The sequence below is a fragment of the Myotis brandtii genome, unplaced genomic scaffold, assembly GCF_000412655.1.
Source record: "Myotis brandtii unplaced genomic scaffold, ASM41265v1 scaffold96, whole genome shotgun sequence".
Lineage (NCBI taxonomy): Eukaryota > Metazoa > Chordata > Mammalia > Chiroptera > Vespertilionidae > Myotis > Myotis brandtii.
This window is the reverse complement of record NW_005371972.1, coordinates 970,614-992,497: the sequence shown is the minus strand read 5'-3', so window position 1 is coordinate 992,497 and position 21,884 is coordinate 970,614. Positions and strand designations below refer to the sequence as shown.

The window sequence follows — 21,884 nt, the reverse complement described above, 5'->3', positions numbered from 1 at the left end:
CCCACCGCTCCCCTCCCCCTCACACACCGCTCCCCTCCCCCTCACACACCACTCTCCTACCTGGCTCACTTCACTCCTTTGGTCCCAAATAAATATATTCCTTTAGTCTCTCCTTTTTATTCTTTTTTCAAATGTCAATATATACTTATTTTTCACTTCCAAAAAATTTAGATATAGCTGACATAACATTAGTTTCAGGTATGCAACACGATTCAAGATATGTATATATTGCAAAATGACCACTCCCCTTTTTATGCTTAAGACACCCCATTTCTCAACTCCAGCTCCCCAGTTTTTCCTCTTCTCTGCTGAGGTCACCCCTCCCGCCGCCTCCCACACTTAGTCACCCAGGCACCTACCTGAAACACTGATTCTACAGCTTGTTCTAGTCATGGGAGGGGAGCCTTTTTCCTGCCAAGGGCCATTTGGATATTTATAACAAAATGATTTCTCTGGCCTTATACAGCCCCGGGGCCTTGTTGCCCCTCCCCACCTCCAAAACACCCTACGACCCTCAGACATTCCCCATCCCTGTCCTAGATGGGCCTCGCCCCATACACACCCAAGATCCCTCCCCACCCCTCAGTTTCTCCAGGAGACACCCAAGATGGTAGTAGTTGTTTTGTTTTGTTTTGATGTGACTGAATAGGGGACGAGTGTATGTCAGGAAAAGGAAAGAGAACAACTAACTACTTGAGAAACTGGGCTCGCCGCATGCTGTCACCACCTCACGACCCAGGGCGAGAGCTGCTCATGGGAATGGTGACGATGACGTGTTGGGTGCTGACTTGTACCACACACTGAACCAAGTGCCTTACATTTGTCTCATGGATCCTCCCAGCATTCCCGTACAGATGACATGGGGGATGGGCTCATTTGCCTAAAACCAGACAGCAAATGGTGGAGCCCGGAAACCATTTGTATCCTTTTCTGAGCTCAAGATCCCTTTTCATTTCTTCATATTATTCTAGGAGGTGACCCCTTTGGTCTAACCCTTTAGGGAAGGAAGTAAGATCTCTAAACCCAGGGCATTTTCTCATTAGTTTAAAAAAATAAAAGAGATCGCCTCCGTGGAGGTGGGCCGGGGCAGAATGACAGGTGGGGATGGAGGCTGCAGCTACTGAACAGGTGGAGCAGAGGCGGAGAGCAGAGGACACATCACTTTGAATGAGGAAAGAAACAGTCGGGTGTCTGAAGTGTTTGTGGCGAGGAGGAGGAAAGGCGGCTTGAATGGCCAGTCCCATAGCTGTGGTGCACTCCCTTCCTACTCCACCCGCGTTAGGGTGCCTACACGCCCCAACCTGTTGGGTGCAACCCCAGCGCATGAGAAGCCATTTAACCCAGAGTGGAACCAACTGGCTTTGTCATTCCACTGTGAAGCAGCAAGCCCTCTTTGGGCAGCACCTTCTGCCGGGCACCACCTTCCTGCCATGTTACTTTGGCACTTGACAGCTTCCACCGGTGGTGGCTGTACCCCTGTGCTGTGAGGTGATGGCATTTCTGCCCTATTGCTTTCATCGTCGCACACTGGGTAAGGTCACAATCAACTTTTTACAACATGCAGGAGGAGCATCGGTCTCATGGCCTATCAAATCCCTAAGGTTTGCATGGGTATGAGAGTGGGTGGGAGAAGAAAGTCTTAATCTCACAAGGCTTTTTGCAGGAAAGGGGAGAGGGGGGCCCCGTGTGGGTGTTCATGTGCAGGTAAATGTCCCATGCCTGGAACTTAAATGTGGAATCTATCCCTGCCTGTCAAAAACAAGGCAATTCAAACGCAAACACCCACCCACAACCAGGACGCCTATTAATCCTGTTATGGGGAGTCATTTACACTCAAAATTGAAGCCCAGTCATTTATTGCACAACCCTTGGCTGATCACATGTGAAGGGCACGAGACTCTGAGGCATCGGAATCAAAAGCTTCGACTGACTCATGCGAGGGCCTCGAGCAAATCACTGTCTTAGTTTCCAAATCAGTGACACAGGAACAATGATTTCATTGTTGTTGTTCCTCTTCTCCTCTTCCTCCTCCTTCTTCATTTAATTTTGTCCTCACCTAAGTCTCCGACTGCTGAACTCCATCCGATGAAGGAAGAAGTTGGGAAGAAAGGCAAGATCCTAGAGAGACCATAGCCCTGGCCCACCGTCTCTTTTACTCTTCTTCCCAAAGATGTGTTATGCCTCAGAGAGGAAACAGAAAATAATTCTGGCACCTTCATCCTCACATCCTTAAAAGGTCGTTGGACAGGACTATAAAAAAAGGTGCAGGATGGTTTAAAGGATTAATTCCTCTCTTTCCCCCCAACTCAAGGCAAATATATTTGTTCCCAAAGGAGGGAATAAATATAGGGTGTCCCCCAAAAATGTATTCACACTGTAACAGCTGAAAGCTCAGTTTTGAAAATGAAATGTATTTTTTAAAAATATTTTTTATTGATTTCAGAGAGGAAGGGAGAGAGATTAGAAACATCAATGACAGAGTCATTGATTGGCTGCCTCCTGCATGCCCCCCCACTGGGGATCGAGCCTGCAACCCAGGCATGTGCCCTTGACCAGAATCGAACCCGGGACCCTTCAGTCTGCAGGCTGATGTTCTATCCACTGAGCCAAACCAGCTAGGGCTGAAATGTATTTTCATAAACACTGCCTTTATAATTATTCAAATGTGTGTATACATTTTTGGGGGACACCCTATATTTACTGTCCAACAGGCTTGTGAAGCTGATTCCCATCTGAGAGAGGGAGGTAGGAGGGGCTGGTTGTACGTAACAGCAGTGGTTCTGCAAGTGCAATCTACAGCTCTAGGACTGAGTAAACCAAAACAAGGCAGCTTTAATCTAGGTGATTTTATTTATTTTTTAATATTTATTGGTTTCAGAGAGGGAAAGGGAGAGGGAAAAAGAGATAGAAACATCAATGATGAGAGAGAATCATTGATCAGCTGCGTCCTACAGGTCTCACACTGGGGATCGAGCCCGCAACCTGAGCATGTGCCCTGACCTGGAATCAAACCCTGACCTCTTGGTTCATAGGTCGACGCTCAACCACTGAGCCTCGTGGGCCTGACTCTAGGTGATTTTATTTTAAAATGTTGAACATCAGTCCCTTCCTCATTACTGTCCAGTCAGCAAGATGGGGTTGGTGAAAATTGGGATATCACCCAACCTCCTGGCTTAAAAGCCTCCAACAGCTTCCTGTCGTAGCATCTGGACTGACATCCATACTCTTTTCTCTGGCCTCCAAGGCCATAGCTGATTTGATCCAGCTTCCCTCCCTGACTCATGTCCTAATTTCTGCTGGTGTGTGCCAGTCCCCACCAACCTTCTGTTTCTCAAACACGCCAGTGTGCACACATCTGAGGGCCTTTGCTGGCATAGTCTTCACAGCATGGCAGAGGGCCTCTAGCTGTTCACCCAAATCTGCTCTCTCCACAGTGATGGCATTGTAGTCAGGCAGTGCTGGACTACATTTCCCAGCCTCCTTAGCAGTAGGCAAGACTCTACTACCAAGTTCTCCCCAGCACGGCATGAACAGAAATAATGTGATCCACTTCTAGGCTGGGCTTCTCCATGCTGTTTCTTCTTCTAGCTACCAGGTAGGATGAAGCAAAGAGGATGTCGGACTTACAAGATGTAAAGAGCCTGGTTCCCTGAATCACTACGTGGAGGAGAGCTACCCATCAAACAGGAACACTTGCCTTGGACTGTCACATAGGCAAGATAAAAACTTTTGTGGTTATAAATTATGGAAATTTTAGGCCTCTTTGTGCCCCTCAGCCTAACATAAAACACCTCAAATCCTCACTTGGCACTCAAATGTTAAAGGTTAGCTTCTCAGAAGACCTTCTCATTGATTACTCAACATTAAATACTCTCTAGTTCCTTACATCATACCAATCTAGTCAATTTTCATCATAGAATTTAGTATTACCTAGCATTTTGTTTGTCATCATTCTTCAAAGAGACCGCTGTAATGTCTCTTTGGGACCGCTGTAATGGGAATACGCATCTTGGCTCGGCTCATGCAATCTGGCACATGACTCAATGTTTATTGAATTAATATCTTCTGATGAATTTTTAAAAAATATATATTTTATTGATTTCTTCGCAGAGAGGAAGGGAGAGGGATAGAGAGTTAGAAACATCGATGAGAGAGAAACATCGATCAGCTGCCTCCTGCACACTCCCCACTGGGTATGTGCCCGCAACTAAGGTCCATGCCCTTGACCGGAATCGAACTCGGGACCCTTGAGTCCGCAGGTCAACGCTCTATCCACTGAGCCAAACCGGTCAGGGCTCTGATGAATTTTTTAACTCAAAGGGATGCAGAAATTTTTTTAGCAATCTACAGAATTAAAAGGCCAGAAAAAACAACCACCAGGGACCGATAGAAGGTTGCTTCTCGTTGTACCTGATTTGGGCCTATTTTAGGAAGATAGTGGATGAAGAACTATGGCCAGTCTGTACAACCATTAGCAGAGAAGTGCAGTTCATCGATATTTCAAATTAGTCTTACATTTGGATATAATAAAAAAGTACTACTTCACATGGATGCCTGCAAGCTTACTAACCTCAGAATGTCATCTGTCTTTTAAAACCTACATTAGCCCAGTGGGGTGCAGCTCAGCGATTGAGCATTGACCCAGGAACCAAGAGGTCACTGGTTCAATTCCTGGTCAGGGCATATGCCCGGGTTGTGGGCTGGATCCCCAGTAGGGAGTGTGCCAATCAATGATTCTCTCACATCATTGATGTTTCTATCTCTCCCTCTTCCTTCTCTGAAATCAATTAAAAAATATATTTAAAAGAAGAAAAATAAAACCTACATTATTCAAACTCAACAGCCATCCTGGTCTAGAACCCCTAAAACCTGCAAACTGACCTCAACAACCCAGTTCTGCTATGTCACCCTTAGCTGCCTTTGAGCTGAGAAACTGAGGCAGTGTAATGATGTTCATGGATTTATTCATTCAAAACCCTACTAGGCATCAGGCACTGGAGATATAGCCGTGAAAAGGACTACCCTCATAGACCTTATGTTTTAATGGGGGAGGAAGACAATAAACTGGGTCAGAAATGACATGCAGAGTGTGTTGGGTAGTGGGGTCACTGCTGAGGAAAATGAATAAGGGAAGTGACACAGGAAGAGGAGTGGGTGGCTACAATTTTAGAAAAAGTAGCCAGAGAAGACGTTACTGAGGTGATATTTGAGTCAAGACCTGAAGGAAGCGAGAGAAAAAGCCATGAAGGTGCCCGGGGAAAGAGAGCGCGGTGAGGGCATGGTGAGGTCAAGCAGGGTCAGGGGGAGGGAAGCAGGAGGTTAGGGCAGAATAGCGGCCTTGGGGGCACTGTAAGGACTGTGGCTTTCACTCTGGGATGGGATTCACTGAAGGGTCCCAGCTCGAGCTGGCAGCTGTTCTCAGGGAATGCAGGCAGACAAGGGCAGGAGCAGGGAGGCCTCCTGCAATAACCCAGCTGAGAGGTGCCCCTGCCAGGGACCAGGGCTCTAGAAAGGATCAGATTTCGAATAGACTTTGAAGTGGAGCCAACAGGACTTAGGGTAGATTGGATGCAGGGCGTGTAAGTTGTCAAGGTTTGAGAGTGAGCAACCCGGAAGGATGAAGCTGCCCTTTATTTCTCCGGGGAAGACGGTGAGAGGAGCAGTTGGGGGTGGAGGATCTGGGGCTCAGGGCACTTCAGATTCCTGAGGCAGAACAGGAAAAATGATGTTGGCCTTAGGAATTTTCCAGGAGGAACCAACCCACCCTAGCTCTAAGTTTTTAAAGGACAAAAGCCTTAGATAAGGATTGATGAATTTGCTTAATCCCATTCCCATACCAACAGCTGTGAGCAGGGATGCAGTACAAGCTGATAAGTTAGTACTTTTATGAGTTCCTACTGCAGCTGTCTGTCCCTGCGCCAACACTTGTATACGGGTAGGAGCAGTTAAGGTACCTCCAGTTGTTTGTCAGACCTTAAAAAGCCACAAGCGAGAACAGGGCATCGCAGAAGATTCTAGACGGAGGTCTGTGGCATGCTTGGGTGGGGTGTGGGGCGCTCTCCATGCCTGAGGTGAAGGTAGGGGACTGCTGGCTGACCACCATACTGTACTCATCTCGGGCACACAAGTCGATCAGACCTCACAGCCTCCCTGGCAGTGTGGCATGGCCATGCGACAAAGTTCCAGCCTGTGAAATGCAGTAGAGAAGTGATGAACACCCCTTCCAGGCCTGGTATAAAAACTTCCATGAACCCTCATTCTCTTTTCCTGGTATGTCAGCTACATGCTGACGTCCAAAGTAATCTTGGAAGCCACATTGTTGAAAAGGGCAGAAACCTGGTAGCCGAGGGCCCTTAGTGATTGAGCCCTCCCTTCCCACACATCACTGCTGGAGTTGCCCGACTTCTGAAAATTTCCCTTAGCATCCTCAAATCTCGCGTGATGCAATGGATACTAATTAATATCTAATGAGCACTTACAATGTGCCAGTAATTTCCTAAGGACTTTATATGTATTGTTTAATCCCTGTGACCTCCAATTGTCCCAATTTTACAGAAGAGGAAACTGAGGCATCGAAAGGTTAGGTAACTTACCCAGTCACATAGCTAGTAAGTAGCAAAGCTGAAATTCACACCCAAGCAGCCTGGCTCTGGAGACCAGCCTGAACCACAGTATCCCATCGCCAGTGCTGTTTCTATTACTTTGCATCGACTGCCTATGTGGAGCCACAACGCACACCTTATGAACAGCAACAGCCACCCTCCTGCAGTGCTTATCTGCAAGTTACTTTAATGGCGTGGAGATGCCCATTTCTTCTGGGTTTCAGGCACATGGCAAGTCACAGAGCCTGGGAAGAAGTTATTTAAAGGGGCAGGGAGATAGAAACAGGGATACAAATTCATTAACCATCTCCACTGAAAAGAAATTGATCAAACAAGAGTCTTATGATAAAAACTTTATTGTTTAAATATCAAATGTTTTACACATCACTTTTCTTCAGAAAGTTCCTATTAAAAAAAAGAAAAGAAAGTGTTTTGATTATTTAGGGCTGACTTACATTTCATTACGTGACACAAACTCAAACCCAAATGCATCTAATTCACTCAGCTACAGACTGGTCCTATGTCCAGCCCCTAAACCAATGGCACAACGCAACCAACTTTGGGATTCCTGAGTGTGGTTCCCTTAAGTTCTCAGTTTCCCAACTCTCAAAACCAAAGCATTCTGGGAGAGACTGAGCTATTGGCAAGCCTATTTTGCCAATCAGCCCAGTTCTTCTAAGATGCAGTAGTCTCAAAGTGTAAAGCAAAGTCAGGAAAGCATGAGCAATATCAAGAACAAATAAGGGGGAAAAGAGCCATGTCTACTTGCTCAGATTTGCCAAATATGGCTACACAACTGGTAAACAAACCTTGAGTGCAAAGGCCATTGGCCCAACTTGCCATGAAGATGAGATTTAGAATTAAAATGAGGAAATTAACTTCCACCAGAGGTGCACAGTGAAAAAAGCAAATGCAATTACTATGCTGAATTGCTCTGAGTTTATCACCAGAACTATCTCAAAAGAATGACAAAAGAACAGAGAATGGAAATATAATCACGCAGAGGGCAAGGTCACAGATGGGTGGCATTAACTCAGCTGTGGAGCCTTCAGGGAAGGAAAAAGTCTGGTCAGCATCAGGTAACCTCAGACCAGAGGGATTTAGAAATAAACCCAACTGCTGCCTCCAGTAGGAAACTAGTAAGGGTCTGCCTTTCGTTAAGCCACAGATGCATTCATTCAAGGTTGTGAGTAAAACAAACTCCTGGTAAACAGCATCATTTCCCATCAGACATGTATTTCCCAGGGAAAACCCAGCATGCCCCTTCAAGTCAGCTAATGAAAACCATATGGTACATATTTAAAGGGATATATTTCTGTAAGCATTATCCTAATTTTGTATTCTACGCCTCCATTCCAGGTCTTTTGTAGTTTGCTTAGTTTTAGGCAAAAAATATTTTCTAACTTCTATACTCTTGAACCATTCTCTGCAGATTTCATTCTATAAGATTGTGTCCTAAAACGTATCAGCTATAGCCTCTCACCTTGGAGCCCCCAGAGGGTTTAGGTTACCAATCACCAATACATAACTCACTGAAACCCAATCACTAGTAAAAGTCCAGAAATCCTCCCTGTATGCCGCAGGATCACAACATACGTGATGACATTTAAATAATGAGTTTAAGACTGTCCTTTTGATGGAACTGTCCCATAGAAAGGTTTGCTAGAGCCTTGAATCCTCTTATAAATGCTGCCCATCACCGGTCCCACACCCTTGCTTGCTGCATGTCCTGCTCTAGGTCCCCATTTTCACCTATTGCACTCAGCTGCTGTAGAACAGCAAGACTGGCAGCACCCTCTAAGTCCTGTTGGCCCTGATGGTCAGTGTTCTGGGCAGCCACGCTCGGGGGAACCGGGGAGGATGCTACAGCACACCCATATCTCCATCATGTCTCTACCCTGCATGCAAGGGTCATCTTCCATTTACTTGTACTTCTACCCTCCTACACCCCCCCAGCATAAACCGATTTCTGAATACCTTCTCTCTTCAATTAGTTCTACCAAATGACTTGGTGCAGGACCATTCTGAATCAACACTAAAGGTGAGCCTCAAGGCCGGCCCATGTGTGCCCCCTATCTTCAGGAGGGCCACTTTCAATGGAGCCCTCATACTTTTCATTTCCCACCAAAAGTAGATGCCTCTGCTATTTGGAAAAACCAAGGCACAAGAGAAGGTTCACCTGAAGTTCTTTAGTTTATGCAATGAACTCCTAGTGACACCTACTGAGGGCCCACTGAGGAACAGAACTTGAGCCATGGTTTTACATTTCCCGTTCTCAAGGACATGTTCTGAATCTATTTTGTTAAGAGGAACTGGCACTTTAAATTCTTTCAGAGGAAAAGCTATTTTACTTTATGGAACTCCTAACACGAAAGGAAACAGTCATCTTCTAGGATGGGAATGGGAAACTTTTTTCTAGTGAAGCCACAGAGTACACGAAGTCACCAAATTCAAAGGAGAAATGTGGCTTTCTGGAATCTGTGCTAGAGAATGGCAGAAGGCATCATCCAATCAGCTTCTCTTATTATGTTACCAGTGATAACAACTTTGGAATATTTAACAGTTCAAGTATCCTGTTTACCCTCAGGGCAGGTGTCAAACAGGTAAGACAAGAAATCAAAAAGCACTGCAATTCCTGGCCACTTAGTTGTAAGGCTGTTTGTATATACAGAGGGGGGTAAAAGCCACAAGTGAAGAATATATCTGTAGATATGAAAACTGTTTGCTTTTTAATCTATGTAAAGTTAACTGTAGGATATTTGTCAAGCACACATGTATATATATACACTAGAGCTGGCAGTTAAACCAACATTTGTATGGCTTTTACTAGAGACAGAAGTGCTAAGAACAGGCAGATTCCACTGGAAATGGTTCTAATAAAATCAGTGACATGAAGCCTCATGTATCTTTCCATTTTATGCAACCCTCTTGCTGGGTAAGTATTTTAAGGAGAAACACGTGGGGTAGGCTGCAAGGCAAAATAGTCTTAACACACACTCACCATCTATCCAGTTCCCTTCGCCAAGCAATTGGTAATCTTTATGCTTATGGCTAAAGCCCAAACTCTGGGATGAAGGCTACTGGCTGACGTCTGGGGGCCTAACCAGGTACAAGTGGAAATAATTCCTATCACCTTCAATGGGCAAAATCTGTAACGTAGATATAGGTGTCTGGTTACCAAACACATTTTTACACACAGGAACCAGCTTCAGGAGAAATGCGGAAGTTATACATAAAAATCTTCTCCTCTCTGGTGAACAAACAGACCAGCCCTGGAGGTGAGCACTAATCAGACCACTGTCCACGACTGGTAATGGTGAAGGAGCCGCCTAGTAAAGGGGCCCATTACTGGTCGGGCTGGCACTTACCAGTTCTGCTGGCAACCAAAGGAGTTTCACAATGATTTTATTTGATTCCTAGAGAAGTTAATCTCTAATTTCTGCACTTGGAATAAAAACTGCCAGTGAAGGTTCACTAGTGTCGCACTCTAGAACTTCTGAACTTACAAATGACTCAAAACCCTCACAATATCAACAACCTAACTTGCATAAAAAATGATGGACAGGAAATAAGATCTTAAAAATAAAAAGCAATTATACATTGGAAAATAAATGATGGAAAAGGACAAGGATATTTGGGTTAAATTCATTCAAAGTATTCCTAGCAAGAATACATGGACACCTACAGGCCTAATCATAAATACACATACACTTAAAGGCTATTGCAATGAAACCTTTTCCGGACTAATCTTCCATATTCCATCTTTGGGACTGATCCCCCAGCCCCCACACTGTGAAAAGACAGTGGCCAGGCCTCTGAGCGGTGCATGCCACCTGCTCACAGAACAGTGTGAGGCCCATCTTCACATAGGCCTTCTTGTCATTGCTAAGTTCCACCCCACCCACCACTCTGTGGCCCTAAAGATTTATAAACCCACAAAGCAAATATAAGGAACCCTTTGCACAGCCACCGATTTTGCCCCAATCACAGCACTAACTACTTCATTACAGTCACAGCTCTCGGAGGTGGCGGACAGAAACCCTACAAGCAGTTTCCTAGTGCATCGTACATCTTTGGTGTAGGGCCGGCAAGAGGGTCTGCAGCATGATTGTCTGAAAGGACATTTTGAAGACAATCTGGCTAGCCTGTTGTTTTGAGCGCCCTCTTGAAAACAGTTAACTACAACTTGTCACAATCCTGACTTCAGAGGATCGTGACGGATCTAGGTGATGTTCCATCACGTTACTAAAGTCTCCTAACACACACACAAACAGCACAGCCAAGAGAAGATGGAACAGGGTACAAGAGAAATGCATGAAGTAGCCCCAAATTAAAATTTCAAAAACTCCTGAGATATGAGCCTCCATTTTGATTGTGCTAAAATGACTTGAATTTTGATGTAAAGAATAAGCTTTTAAAGAGAGTCAGACTTTAGACAAAATCACTTAACACTAAGTTCACAAATCACCATTTCAAAGGTTGTTTCAAACACGTTGCAAAGTGTAACCGGAATTGGGAATTATCATGCTCAAAATCCTTTTCAATTAAAACAAGATTTCAGATTCCTTCTAGGTATAGAAAAGAGCAGATGTCTTTCCAGTAGCATTATTGCACAGTGGGGCCCACAGGACAGTGATTTCCAAGGGCTAGTCCTCATCTAGTAAAAGGCCACAATAAATACCTCTATACACTATGCCCCACTCTGACTTGACATGGTAAACACAAATGTGATGAATCTTGTTTAATAAAAGAAACTCCTGAGAAAAGAAGGGGATGGAATACACTACCAACCATCTAGTAAAAGGCCACTTGAGTCAGAAACTGCCATTACTATTTATTTCTATTGCCATGAAGCACACTCCCACAGACGGACCTTCCAAGCACCATGACAAACCAGTGGCACGGTTCACACTTCACTAGTTCACTCAGATCACAGCTCAAACTGAGCTTTAGTAGAACTTCCCAGAAGATGGATTTAGAAAGGAAATACAATGCTGACAATCAGCCCATTAACTGGACTTAAGATCATCATTTGTCATTGAGGGTTGAAGTGTGATCAGTGAAATGCTAGCAAACCCACGCGAGTAAATTCCAGTGTTTAGGTCACTATTTTTCACTCACAGTTCTTGAAACATCACCAAGACATTTGCAAATGGAATTCCAGGTTTGTTTGTTTTTTTAATCTGGGTAGCACCATGTTTCACTCTAATGTCAATTCCCCTATAATACCCCATCCAAGGTGGCAATCCATGCAGCAGCCTATGATGTACAAAGTAATTCTACTTTTAAACCCTCCTGATTCATCCTTTTAAAATGTCAAATCCTAACCACAAACCACGCCAGGCAATATTATTCAATTATTCTTCAATTTTCCTGTTACAACTGATGAGTCATAATACACAGAGCACTGGGTAGAATTCCGAACACCCAAACTATGTGATCAAAAGTTTGTAAATTGACAATGGAACCAACAAGCCATACCTTGCCTGTGGTATAGACACAGCCAAAGTGTGAACTTGAGCTGCTCTTAGCTGCATGGGTGGTGGGATTTCTCAGGGCTTCTGCTTCTCAAAGACTCACTCTCATTCTAAAATGGTATGCTAAACACAAAGCCATCAATTTTATTCCAGAATACATCATCTTAATGAGAATAAAAAGCTTTTGTATACATATACTGCCATTACATTTAAAAAGGCCCAAATTTTAACTAATAGACAAATTCATCAGACAAGAGATCATAAATTACTTTGGCTGAAAAAAAATCTTTAAAAAAATCTGGCTCAACATTCTGCTTGCAGGTTTCTACTAGTACATATACTGTATATGTGGTGAGTGTGTGTATGTGTGTATAATAGCTTTTTTTTTTTCAAGGGAATGGAGTATGTTCTAGCCCACTTTTCCATGGTTATGTAGGAACTACAATGTTCTTTGCTAGCAAAATAAGAAGTGCAAGGTCTGCATTTCCACCAACTTGTTGCAAAGCCCCAAGAGCTTCCTGCAAAGTAAAGCCGGCATGGAGAATCCGGTCAATGTCTGCAGTAGGAAAAAGTAATGGTGGGAGGATGGAGGGGCCTGATGATGGGTAGCTGGTAGGTGGCTCAAATTCAACAAGTGGCCCTGCAGCTTCAGGACAGACATCTTCTCTGGTCTCAGGCCCATCTGTCACTGGATTCTGTGTGTCCTGACCCAAATCTTTAACCAATATGATATCTGATGACAAGGACTTAGTTTGCTCCGAAGTCTGATTGAGTGCATCCTCCTCACCTGCGAGAAGTTTTGGTGAAATTTCTACACCTAAGGTGCAGTGTAATTGATTAGACGTTTTAGCTGAGGCTAGAATGACAGAACTCTCATTTAGTGATTCTGTTGACCGGGGGACACCTTCCGAGTCAGTTACTAGGCCATCAGCTGGACCCCTGAAGTTAACATCTTCTGTATCTTCCATTCCAGTGCCAGCTGAAGTGTCTACTAATTTTTCTGTCTTTACTGAAACAGATGTGGCCTGATGAAAGGAGACCTGTGAACACTGTTCACTCAGGATCCATCTTTCAGAAAGGACCCCCAGATTTGTTTGGCCCTCAGTTACGGTTTCTGATTGACAGATAACTTCTTCAGATGGAATTTCTGAAGCTGGTTTACTACTAGTGACCAGAAGTCCTTGAAGTTCCTTCAAGGCTGCTGTGATGGAGGAGCAAGATTCCTCTACTGACTCCACAGAGGGCTGACAACTGCCACAGAGACTTACAGCGGGGGAGCAATTCCCAGTGTCTGCATTTGTTCCAGACATTTCCACATTACTTTCTGGGAGCTGTAAATTCTGAGAGGAAATGGAACTACTCAAGATTTCAGATGAAGGGTTGCATTTTGATGTTTCCACTTCCATCAAGGGATTATCTAAGGTGAGATCAGATGCACTGACACTCTCGACATTGGCATTCTGGCCGCCTGCCGGTAGGGGCTGTTCAACTACATCTACTTCCATAAGTGTTTCTGAACTGGAGCAGTCAGAGCACCCTGAGGGTAGCCTGCTCTGTGCACCTGGGAGGTCCATATTCTGCTGCAGCCGGTCTCCTTTCATTGCAGCTTCCACATCCACACTTTTTGGTTGATTCTGGTGCCTTTCTCCAAGAAGCTCAAGGTCCCCCTTGTTACAAAGATGTTCTTGGTCATGTGGCACATTCTGTTGCTCAACCTCATGCTGTCCATTCTCTGGTTCCTCCTGCTGCTGAAGGCCATTCACCTGACTCAGAGTCTGACATTCTGGATGCCAACCCTTTTCACCTAGAAACCTCTGTGGTTCTTGCATCCTAGTCGCTGTGACAGACACTTCCTGTGTTGGGTGGAGGGGAGAGTTGAGGCTCTGGGTGCTTCTTTCAGCAGGAGACGGCTCCAGATTATCTGCAACAGTGGCTTCCTCGGGTGAATTCTGCCAGGGCACAGCCAAACTCCAGTCTGCTGGAGAAGCAGGACCAGAGAGATCCTGCAGAGGAAGAGGCTCTTTCTTTTCAGAGGGAATCTGGAATTCAGTGGTAGCCTTTGAGGCCTTCACAGCGTTCGGTGCGATGCTGTCTGGGTCACTGGGCTTGATGGGGCAGACTGAAGCAGAGACAGAGTGAGCGAGACCCGCAGGATTACCAATCTCAGGACTCTGTCCTGAAGGACGGGCCGGATGGTTAAATCCATCTGAAGTTGGTAACGATGACATTCCCAGTGAGGTAGTTTCTTCACCACTTTTCTCTACATGGAACAAAAGGGAGAGGAAAAGAGATCAGCAGGTTATGAAGGCCATTGAATTACCAGAGGATACAAATCTAAACACGATAGGACAGGTCTTAAACTTGGGTTTGCTTATATTACACAGGAACCATTCCCACTGTGGTAGACAATTTAACATCACAGCATGAAAATAAGAGGTAGGAATGTTAATAAAAGATGCATACTGCACTATTTAAGTATCATTAATAAACATACACATGATGGCTGGTTTGTGCTCAAGACTGAAGGCCATTTCAGTACCTTTATTCTTTGTGAGTTCAGAACCCTGGGATACTTTCCCCAGTGTGTTCTCTCCACCACTTGTCCTAAAATCACTGGGATGTTTGCTAAGCACGCAGATTTTGGGACACTTTCTTGGGAGTAAACCTAGGAACTTGCATTTCCAATAAGCTCCTCCGGTAATTCTTAAGCACATTACAAATTCTGAAGCTCTCTGACTAGAATGATTCTCATGCCAAGATACTTTCAGTGTTTCAGATGTGAACACTGAGGTTATAAATGACAAGTCTAAACCAGGCATATCATCTGGGTCAGAGCAGGACTTATAAAGAGGAAGAAGAATGTAATGCTTGGGGATCTCCACAAGACAGAGAGGTAAACATTCTATTTATTTCTATCCAAACTTCCCCAAAATAACAATAAAACTATGTGAGCGTTGACTGTGAGAACAAAGGTAAAGCTAAAGACCAAACAGATTAAATCCCAATCATCATCTTACCAATAAAAAGATTATCACATGAACACAGTATAACTAAGTAAGAACACTTAAGTATGTTAAGGGCAAGGGAGTGGGGGTGGAGGTAGTTCAGGCAGTGGAGGGAGATAGTTTTCAATAGGCAATGACAATAGACCCATTGTAGCTTTCTGACCAGTCACACAAGATGGCAGGGTCAAACGTTACCTCAGTGTAAACATGCTGTCATTAAACATAGGTTCCAACTCTCCTTTTGCCATTGATCCAGTTAAAAACTGTCTTCTATGCAATTATTATACAATCTTCAAAAGTCAAAGGCTGGTAACAAAAATGACTTCACAATACAATCTATTAGGGCAGATACAACTCAGTTGCTTCATGCTCAACATTAGTGTCCAACGTGGGGGCTTGATCTTGACTTAAGAAGTCATGAAGCAATGCAGTTACAGTTCAGATGGCTCTAGATCATTCTGACACAACACTGGTTAACAGCACGAGACGATGAAGCACTATGCCAGGGAGTGACAGGCTTCTATGAAACAGTCTTACTTATAGTTTAGGGGTAAACAGGAAAACAGCACTTATCTCAGTGCAAACCATATCCCTTAGAGTCTAAAAACAGTTATTAGTTTTACTTGTCAATCTCTAAGGCTGACTCTGAAAAAGATTCAATGTTGAGTTACTGTGAACAGGAAAGACGCATTGTAGTGAAATATCCATGTTAACAGCATGGGCTGGGGGCAGAATGATAATGGCCTTCTGGCAACTGATATGACAGCTGTAACAACTGGGTGAGGTCAAGGTGAACAGGGTCTGAGTGTATTTTGTACTCACTACAAAAGCAGCATACATCCTCCTATAGCTGAGAGGGTCAGTTTCACTGGCCTAAGTCCTAAATGCAGGGGAGGACTGGGTCAGTACCATCAGATAGGAGAAGACGATGAGGACAATGGATATTAAGAATAATTAAACTATGCCTGCTTTTGACCCAGCCTTTCAAGAAAAAGAAAGAAGAAATTAAGTCCCATGTATCTCATTACAACCAGCCTGCAAATCCCTATAAAGTCCAAGGTTGATAGTTTAGAAGACCGATTTTCCTCTTCTTGATGTATTAGCCAATATACTCAGGCTGACAATGGCCACCTTTACACTGCAGGGAAATAGAGGGAGGGTGGGGAAATCGGTCCGGCCAGGGAGAGGCAAAAGCAGGGTCTCAGCTCTCATTGCTGGGAGTATAAAATGCCAGTCCCACCTTTATTATTGACTTAGTGACCCTGCACAAGTCACCTGGCCTGTTTCCATTTCTTCTTCAACAGAATGAAAATTTCTACCGCTCTATAGCTCTAGGTAGTTGTGTGCAGTAATGTGCAAAAAGAACTTGCAGTTTTCAGGTCTTATGAAAGCCCTAAATGATGAGTTATCCAACAAAGGCCTGTGAGGCTGACATGCTTGATTTGAAATTCACCATGGTCAGTTAGATGGACATTTCTTTTCTGGGATTTTCCCCTTGGACTGTTCTAATAATGGATAAAATTTTAAATAAGAAATTATGTTTAGATGTGTATGTATGCTAACATACAAACATATATACAGGCTAGTTGTAACCAGATTAAACAAGGTGAAATGGTGAATGACGGACGCTAAGTTCCAAAACTGCTGCAGATATAGACCACAGACGACTGATGGAAGGCTTAGGCAGTGTCTATAAATACCTGGTCTGGGGCCCACTCCAGCTGCAGTACACACACACTACATGCATCATGGCTTCTGACGCTCTGTTTGAATTAGGAAACAGACAAGCAAACTTGGGTTAACAATGCAAACCACACAGCATGCGGGGTTATAGTCTCCATTCCTTTGCCATCTTTAACCTCAGGAACTGGCAGTCAAAGCTGGGGAATGTTTCTGTAGTTTGGACATCAAAAGAATTTCTCTCACAATACATAAAGTAATGCGTCAACTTCAACAGATTTTTAATAGAACTTGGAAAGAAATTAATTTTACACACAGAAAATTCATGGGCAAACACGTCAGACAGGTGAAAAGAGGTAGGCCCATATACAGAATTACATGACATGGACATCCTCTTATGGAGTACACGGTAAGTGAACACACCTAACAGTCACTTTCCAAATTCCTTTCTCAGTTGAGACTTATTTATAGAAGAAATACAAACCAAACATGATTATCTAGCCTGGCTTAACTTCTTTATTTTTTAATCAGTTTTTAGAAAACAGATCAGATACAGCTCTTATTCTGAATTATTTTTTCAACTACTAGAAAAGATAGATACTTTGGTAATGAGTAGCCACCAAAGAAGCAGTTTTTAGCAAAAATAATTTCACCTTTTATGTCCAGAATTTTGACTTTGGTGATACTGGGAAGTCAATGTCCCAAACAAATAGATCCTCATGTTACACAATTACCTCATTACTTAAACATTACAAACACAGCACAAGCCAATACACATCAGCAACGAAAGGTCACCTGGGTAAAGAGCCATTTCCTTTTAATCATTTAAAGTGGATACATCTTCACTTTGCCTGAAAACATCTGTGGTTTCCATTTTAATCTCCTAAGCTTTCTAATAAAAGGTAATTACCCAAAGAGGGTAACTGTTATTAGTTTAGATAGCACTGCTACCATCAGCTAGTGTTTCTTAAAAAAAAAGCACCAAAACCGTGGGGGGAAAGTAGAGATTTCACAAAATGATAATATATTCTATTTTACTAATACAGAGTATTATGACTAAGCTGACAAGTTACTAAGAAAATGTGAAACATTCTAAGTAGGTATGTCAATCTCCTTCAATCTTGCCTTGCGGGTAAGACTGAAATTGAATTTGCCCTGGCTGGGTGGCCTAGTTGGTTACTGTCATCCTGTACAACAAAAGGTTGTGTGGGTTCGATTCTGGATCAGGGCACATACTCAGGTCTCGGGTTTAATTCCCCGGTAGGGGTGCAAAGGGGACACAACTGATCAATGTTTCACTTTCACATTGATTTCTCTCACTCTCTCTCAAATTAATAAAAACATTTCCTTGTGTGAGGATAAAAACAAAACAAAGTAAAACAAAACTGAATTTTTTCTCCTTTGTTTGGTTGCTCAAAATTCTCCCTTTCCTATAAAATACTTAAGTCACATTTAAAACTGTAGCTTGTAGTAAATCCGAACTATAGGGTAGTGGAGTAGACTGCGAACAGACCACCTCAGAAGTCTCCATCTGCTACCCATGTCCATTCGAGGGGGGTTCAAAGCTGACGCACTGGGTGTTCTCCAGTAACAGACACTGGCAAAATCTGGCTGCTTACTTTTAAAGCTCTTATCTTTTTTGTCTTTAGAAGAAAGCTAGTCCCTGAACTTGTAGATCCAATACACTTTACCATATCGAAAAATGCAACATGTGATACTAGTCACTGATGAATAATGACAACTCAAGACTTTAAAATAACCCAAAGTTAAAAGTTAATTCTCTTCAGCTTCTAGAAAATGCACCCGAGTCACTGTTCTGTACCCATGGGATTCAGCAAAACCATGCCCCTCCATTTTACCCAGAAACTTGGCTTGGACTTTAGATTGAAATGGGCTACAACAATTCAGACTTAGGAAAAAACACACATATAGGTAGCTTCATTTCAATTGCTCACATCCTGTTCTAACTGGCTCACTACTGTGACCTATTAACAGCATAATCCTGTATATTGACTAACGTTCAATGATGCTTCTTATTGTTGGTTCCTCTGGTGGCAGCACTTGGTCGATAAAAAATGGTTTGGGCTGCTTAGTCACTGTTCAAAATAAATGGGCCTACGAAAAGGAAAAGAAATTTTCAGGGAAATACTGTTGGACTCAAAAGGAAGTGTCTCTTACTGTTACAATTTTCTTTAGGAAAAAAGACAAGACTTTTCAGGAAGCCTACCAAAATGTGCCTAAGCAAACAGCTCCCACTCTGTCTTGCACACAGCAGTGGATTGCTGTTTCTTGACCCTGGAAACACCAAGTTTTCTCTGTTGTGCTGAGAGACAGAAGAAGGTGGTAAGAGGACAGAAACACATCTGACAGGACGATGAGATCGATCACGACCTGGAAAGGTTCCTACCCTCTAAAGCTCAACTTCCTTGCTCACCCACCAATAAAAAGTTAGGTATTCAAGAGCCCAGCACTGCAAATACCTGCATCCTGTACAGATTTCTGAAGGGCTTCTGCTAATTCTCGGTCTGCAATCTCCTCCGGCCGGAGCACCTCCTCCCGCCCGGCCCCATATGCCAACCGGGCACACTCTGGTAGCTCTGCCTCGGGGAGGAAGGTGGTCTGTGAGCCTGTGGTGCCGATCACGAGTACATTTTTCTTGAGGTCAATGGAACACTTAGAAGGAAGAAAGCAAAGACTGATGATGGCAGATGAAACACCATGCAGGAAAATTATGATCCCGAATTTAAAACTCATTCACAAAGAGCGACATGGACAGAGACAGAGATGGTTCCAAACAACTTTGCCTAAAAGCTTTTAAACTTTAACCTAGGTGACACTGTTAATTTAGAATTTGTTTAATGAAGTTTATAGCAGAATAATCTCTACAAAATACAGTTCACACTTATTTGTTGAACACAATGTATACTAGTATTCATGTCTAAGTTTAAATATAATACATGTTCATTGTGCTAAATTTGGGAGATTGCCAGGCATAATCAATGCCTCCACCTTTTACAAACATGTGACTTTTAAAAATAAAACAGACATATCATTCATACAGTTTTACATTTTGTTTTTTGTATACATACAGCTTATATTTAAACTCTGTACTAATGGTCTCAAAAGTGGTATAAAGGCAAGGCAATCTATAAAACTATACTTTATTTCATTCTTTGTGTATTTTTAAATTAATTAATATAGGACAATTGCATACATATATGCTTTATATTTATAATTGAAGATACCATGGTCTATACCAGTAGTCGGCAAACTGCGGCTCGCGAGCCACATGCGGCTCTTCCACAAAATACCGACTTCTGCCCATGGGTCACGGAGTTTCAATCGCACTGTACGTGCGCACCCGCACGTGGTATTTTGTGGAAGAGCCACACTGAAGGGGCCAAAGAGCCGCATGTGGCTCACGAGCCGCGGTTTGCTGACCACGGGTCTATACCATAACTAAAAAATAAGGAAAGGCAGTGACAATAAAATAGGTTTTATTTATACATGCATTCACTCATTCCTTCTACTTAAAAGTCTACGCACTGAAATTCAGTATTAAAAGAATTTTAAAGAGTATTAGTGACATAAAAATATTGGCTAGATATAAAACCTTGTTGTGAACAATTTTACTACCCAGTGGACACTAATTGCTTCTTCACTGAGAGTTGTTTATCTTTAAACAAATTATTAGGCTTTGGAGTAGAAATATAAATACCACCGCGAATGAATATAGTGATAAATCATTCTCTCTGTACTAAATAAACATTTCTATTCCCAACAGCTATGGGCTTCTCCCTTAATCCTAAAGCTCTTCTTCCCAAGTATAGTTTGACCAGATACTAAGGAACTTGCTAAACTCGCATTTGCATAAAACCATCACTGTGCGTTACTCACACTTCCCTACAAACCAATCAAAAAATTACTTGAGTTCTAATCAGAAACTAAACATTACACAAGGGAACCAATGCCCATTTAATCTCAAAACAGATGGATTTAACACATTGCGGACGGATCACGAGAATTCTCGCTTCATATTACACAGTGTTTTACAAAGTATGACACTTTAAAAAGATATTAGCTTGTAAGAACATGTAATAAATAACTTCAAAAATGCAATGGATATTTAATTTTAAAGTGTGCCTTTAACATTTATATGAAACGTTTTTTGTACTCGTTCAGTAGAAACTTATCTGGCCACTGGGTAAAGCTAGCAATAAAACTACTGGTCCGAAATGTGTTTAAAATTCAGAGAGATTTCACAAAAGATGCTATTTCTACTTACACATCATTTCAAACCTGTATGACATCGTCATCAATTAAAGACCTTTCCAGGTTCGAAGAGCTGTGCTTCTTAGTTTTCCAGTGCACATGGCCAAGAGGAATGATGCAGGAATAACCACATAACACACAAAAGGCCAATGCAAAGGCAAGTGAAGCTCTGAGTACCTGATGTCGTTTCAGCATGTCCAGGCCCAGAAGCATGTCCATGGGCTGCTCCTCAAGTATCGAGAAGGAGCACGCCAGGAAATCTCCCTCGATCTGCACCTGAGCTAAAGCACGGGAAGGAAAGAAGATGGTACCGATTTTTACTCAGAAGCCGGACACAAACTTTGGAAATGTATCTTTCATTCTGTGCCTTGCTTCTCCCAGTCAAAACCAAAGCAAAGCATGCAAAGAGGGGGAGTATAAAAAGAAAATCCTGTAAGACTAATACTCGGTTTAAAAGCCAATGAAGGCACCAGATGGTAAAGTGGATTAAAAAAAAAAAAAAGGACCAATCCCTCCAATAAACCACCCACTTCCTTCCTATACCAGTGATGGCGAACCTTTTGAGCTCGGCGTGTCAGCATTTAAAAACCCTATAACTTAACTCTGGTGCCGTGTCACATATAGAAATTTTTTGATATTTGCAACCATAGTAAAACAAAGACTTATATTTTTGATATTTATTTTATATATTTAAATGCCATTTAACAAAGAAAAATCAACCAAAAAAAATGAGTTCGCGTGTCACCTCTGACAAGCGTGTCATAGGTTCGCCATCACTGCCTTAGACAGTGGTTCTCAACCTTCTGGCCCTTTAAATACAGTTCCTCATGTTGTGACCCAACCATAAA

The 21,884-nt window shown here is 42.9% G+C and overlaps 1 protein-coding gene across 1 annotated transcript in view; it reads right to left on the bottom strand.

Moving 5' to 3' along the window:
* Positions 1-6,940: 6,940 nt before the first annotated feature.
* RSC1A1 (regulatory solute carrier protein, family 1, member 1) overlaps positions 6,941-21,884 on the bottom strand; it is a gene marked incomplete at its 5' end in the record, with an annotated part of 41,955 nt that continues 27,011 nt past the window's right edge. Inside the window, 3 exons of the mRNA XM_005886195.2 lie at positions 6,941-14,339; positions 19,245-19,437; positions 21,214-21,317. Of these exons, the coding sequence (XP_005886257.1) occupies positions 12,508-14,339; positions 19,245-19,437; positions 21,214-21,317 (2,129 nt within the window). The remainder of the gene's footprint in view (positions 14,340-19,244; positions 19,438-21,213; positions 21,318-21,884) is intronic.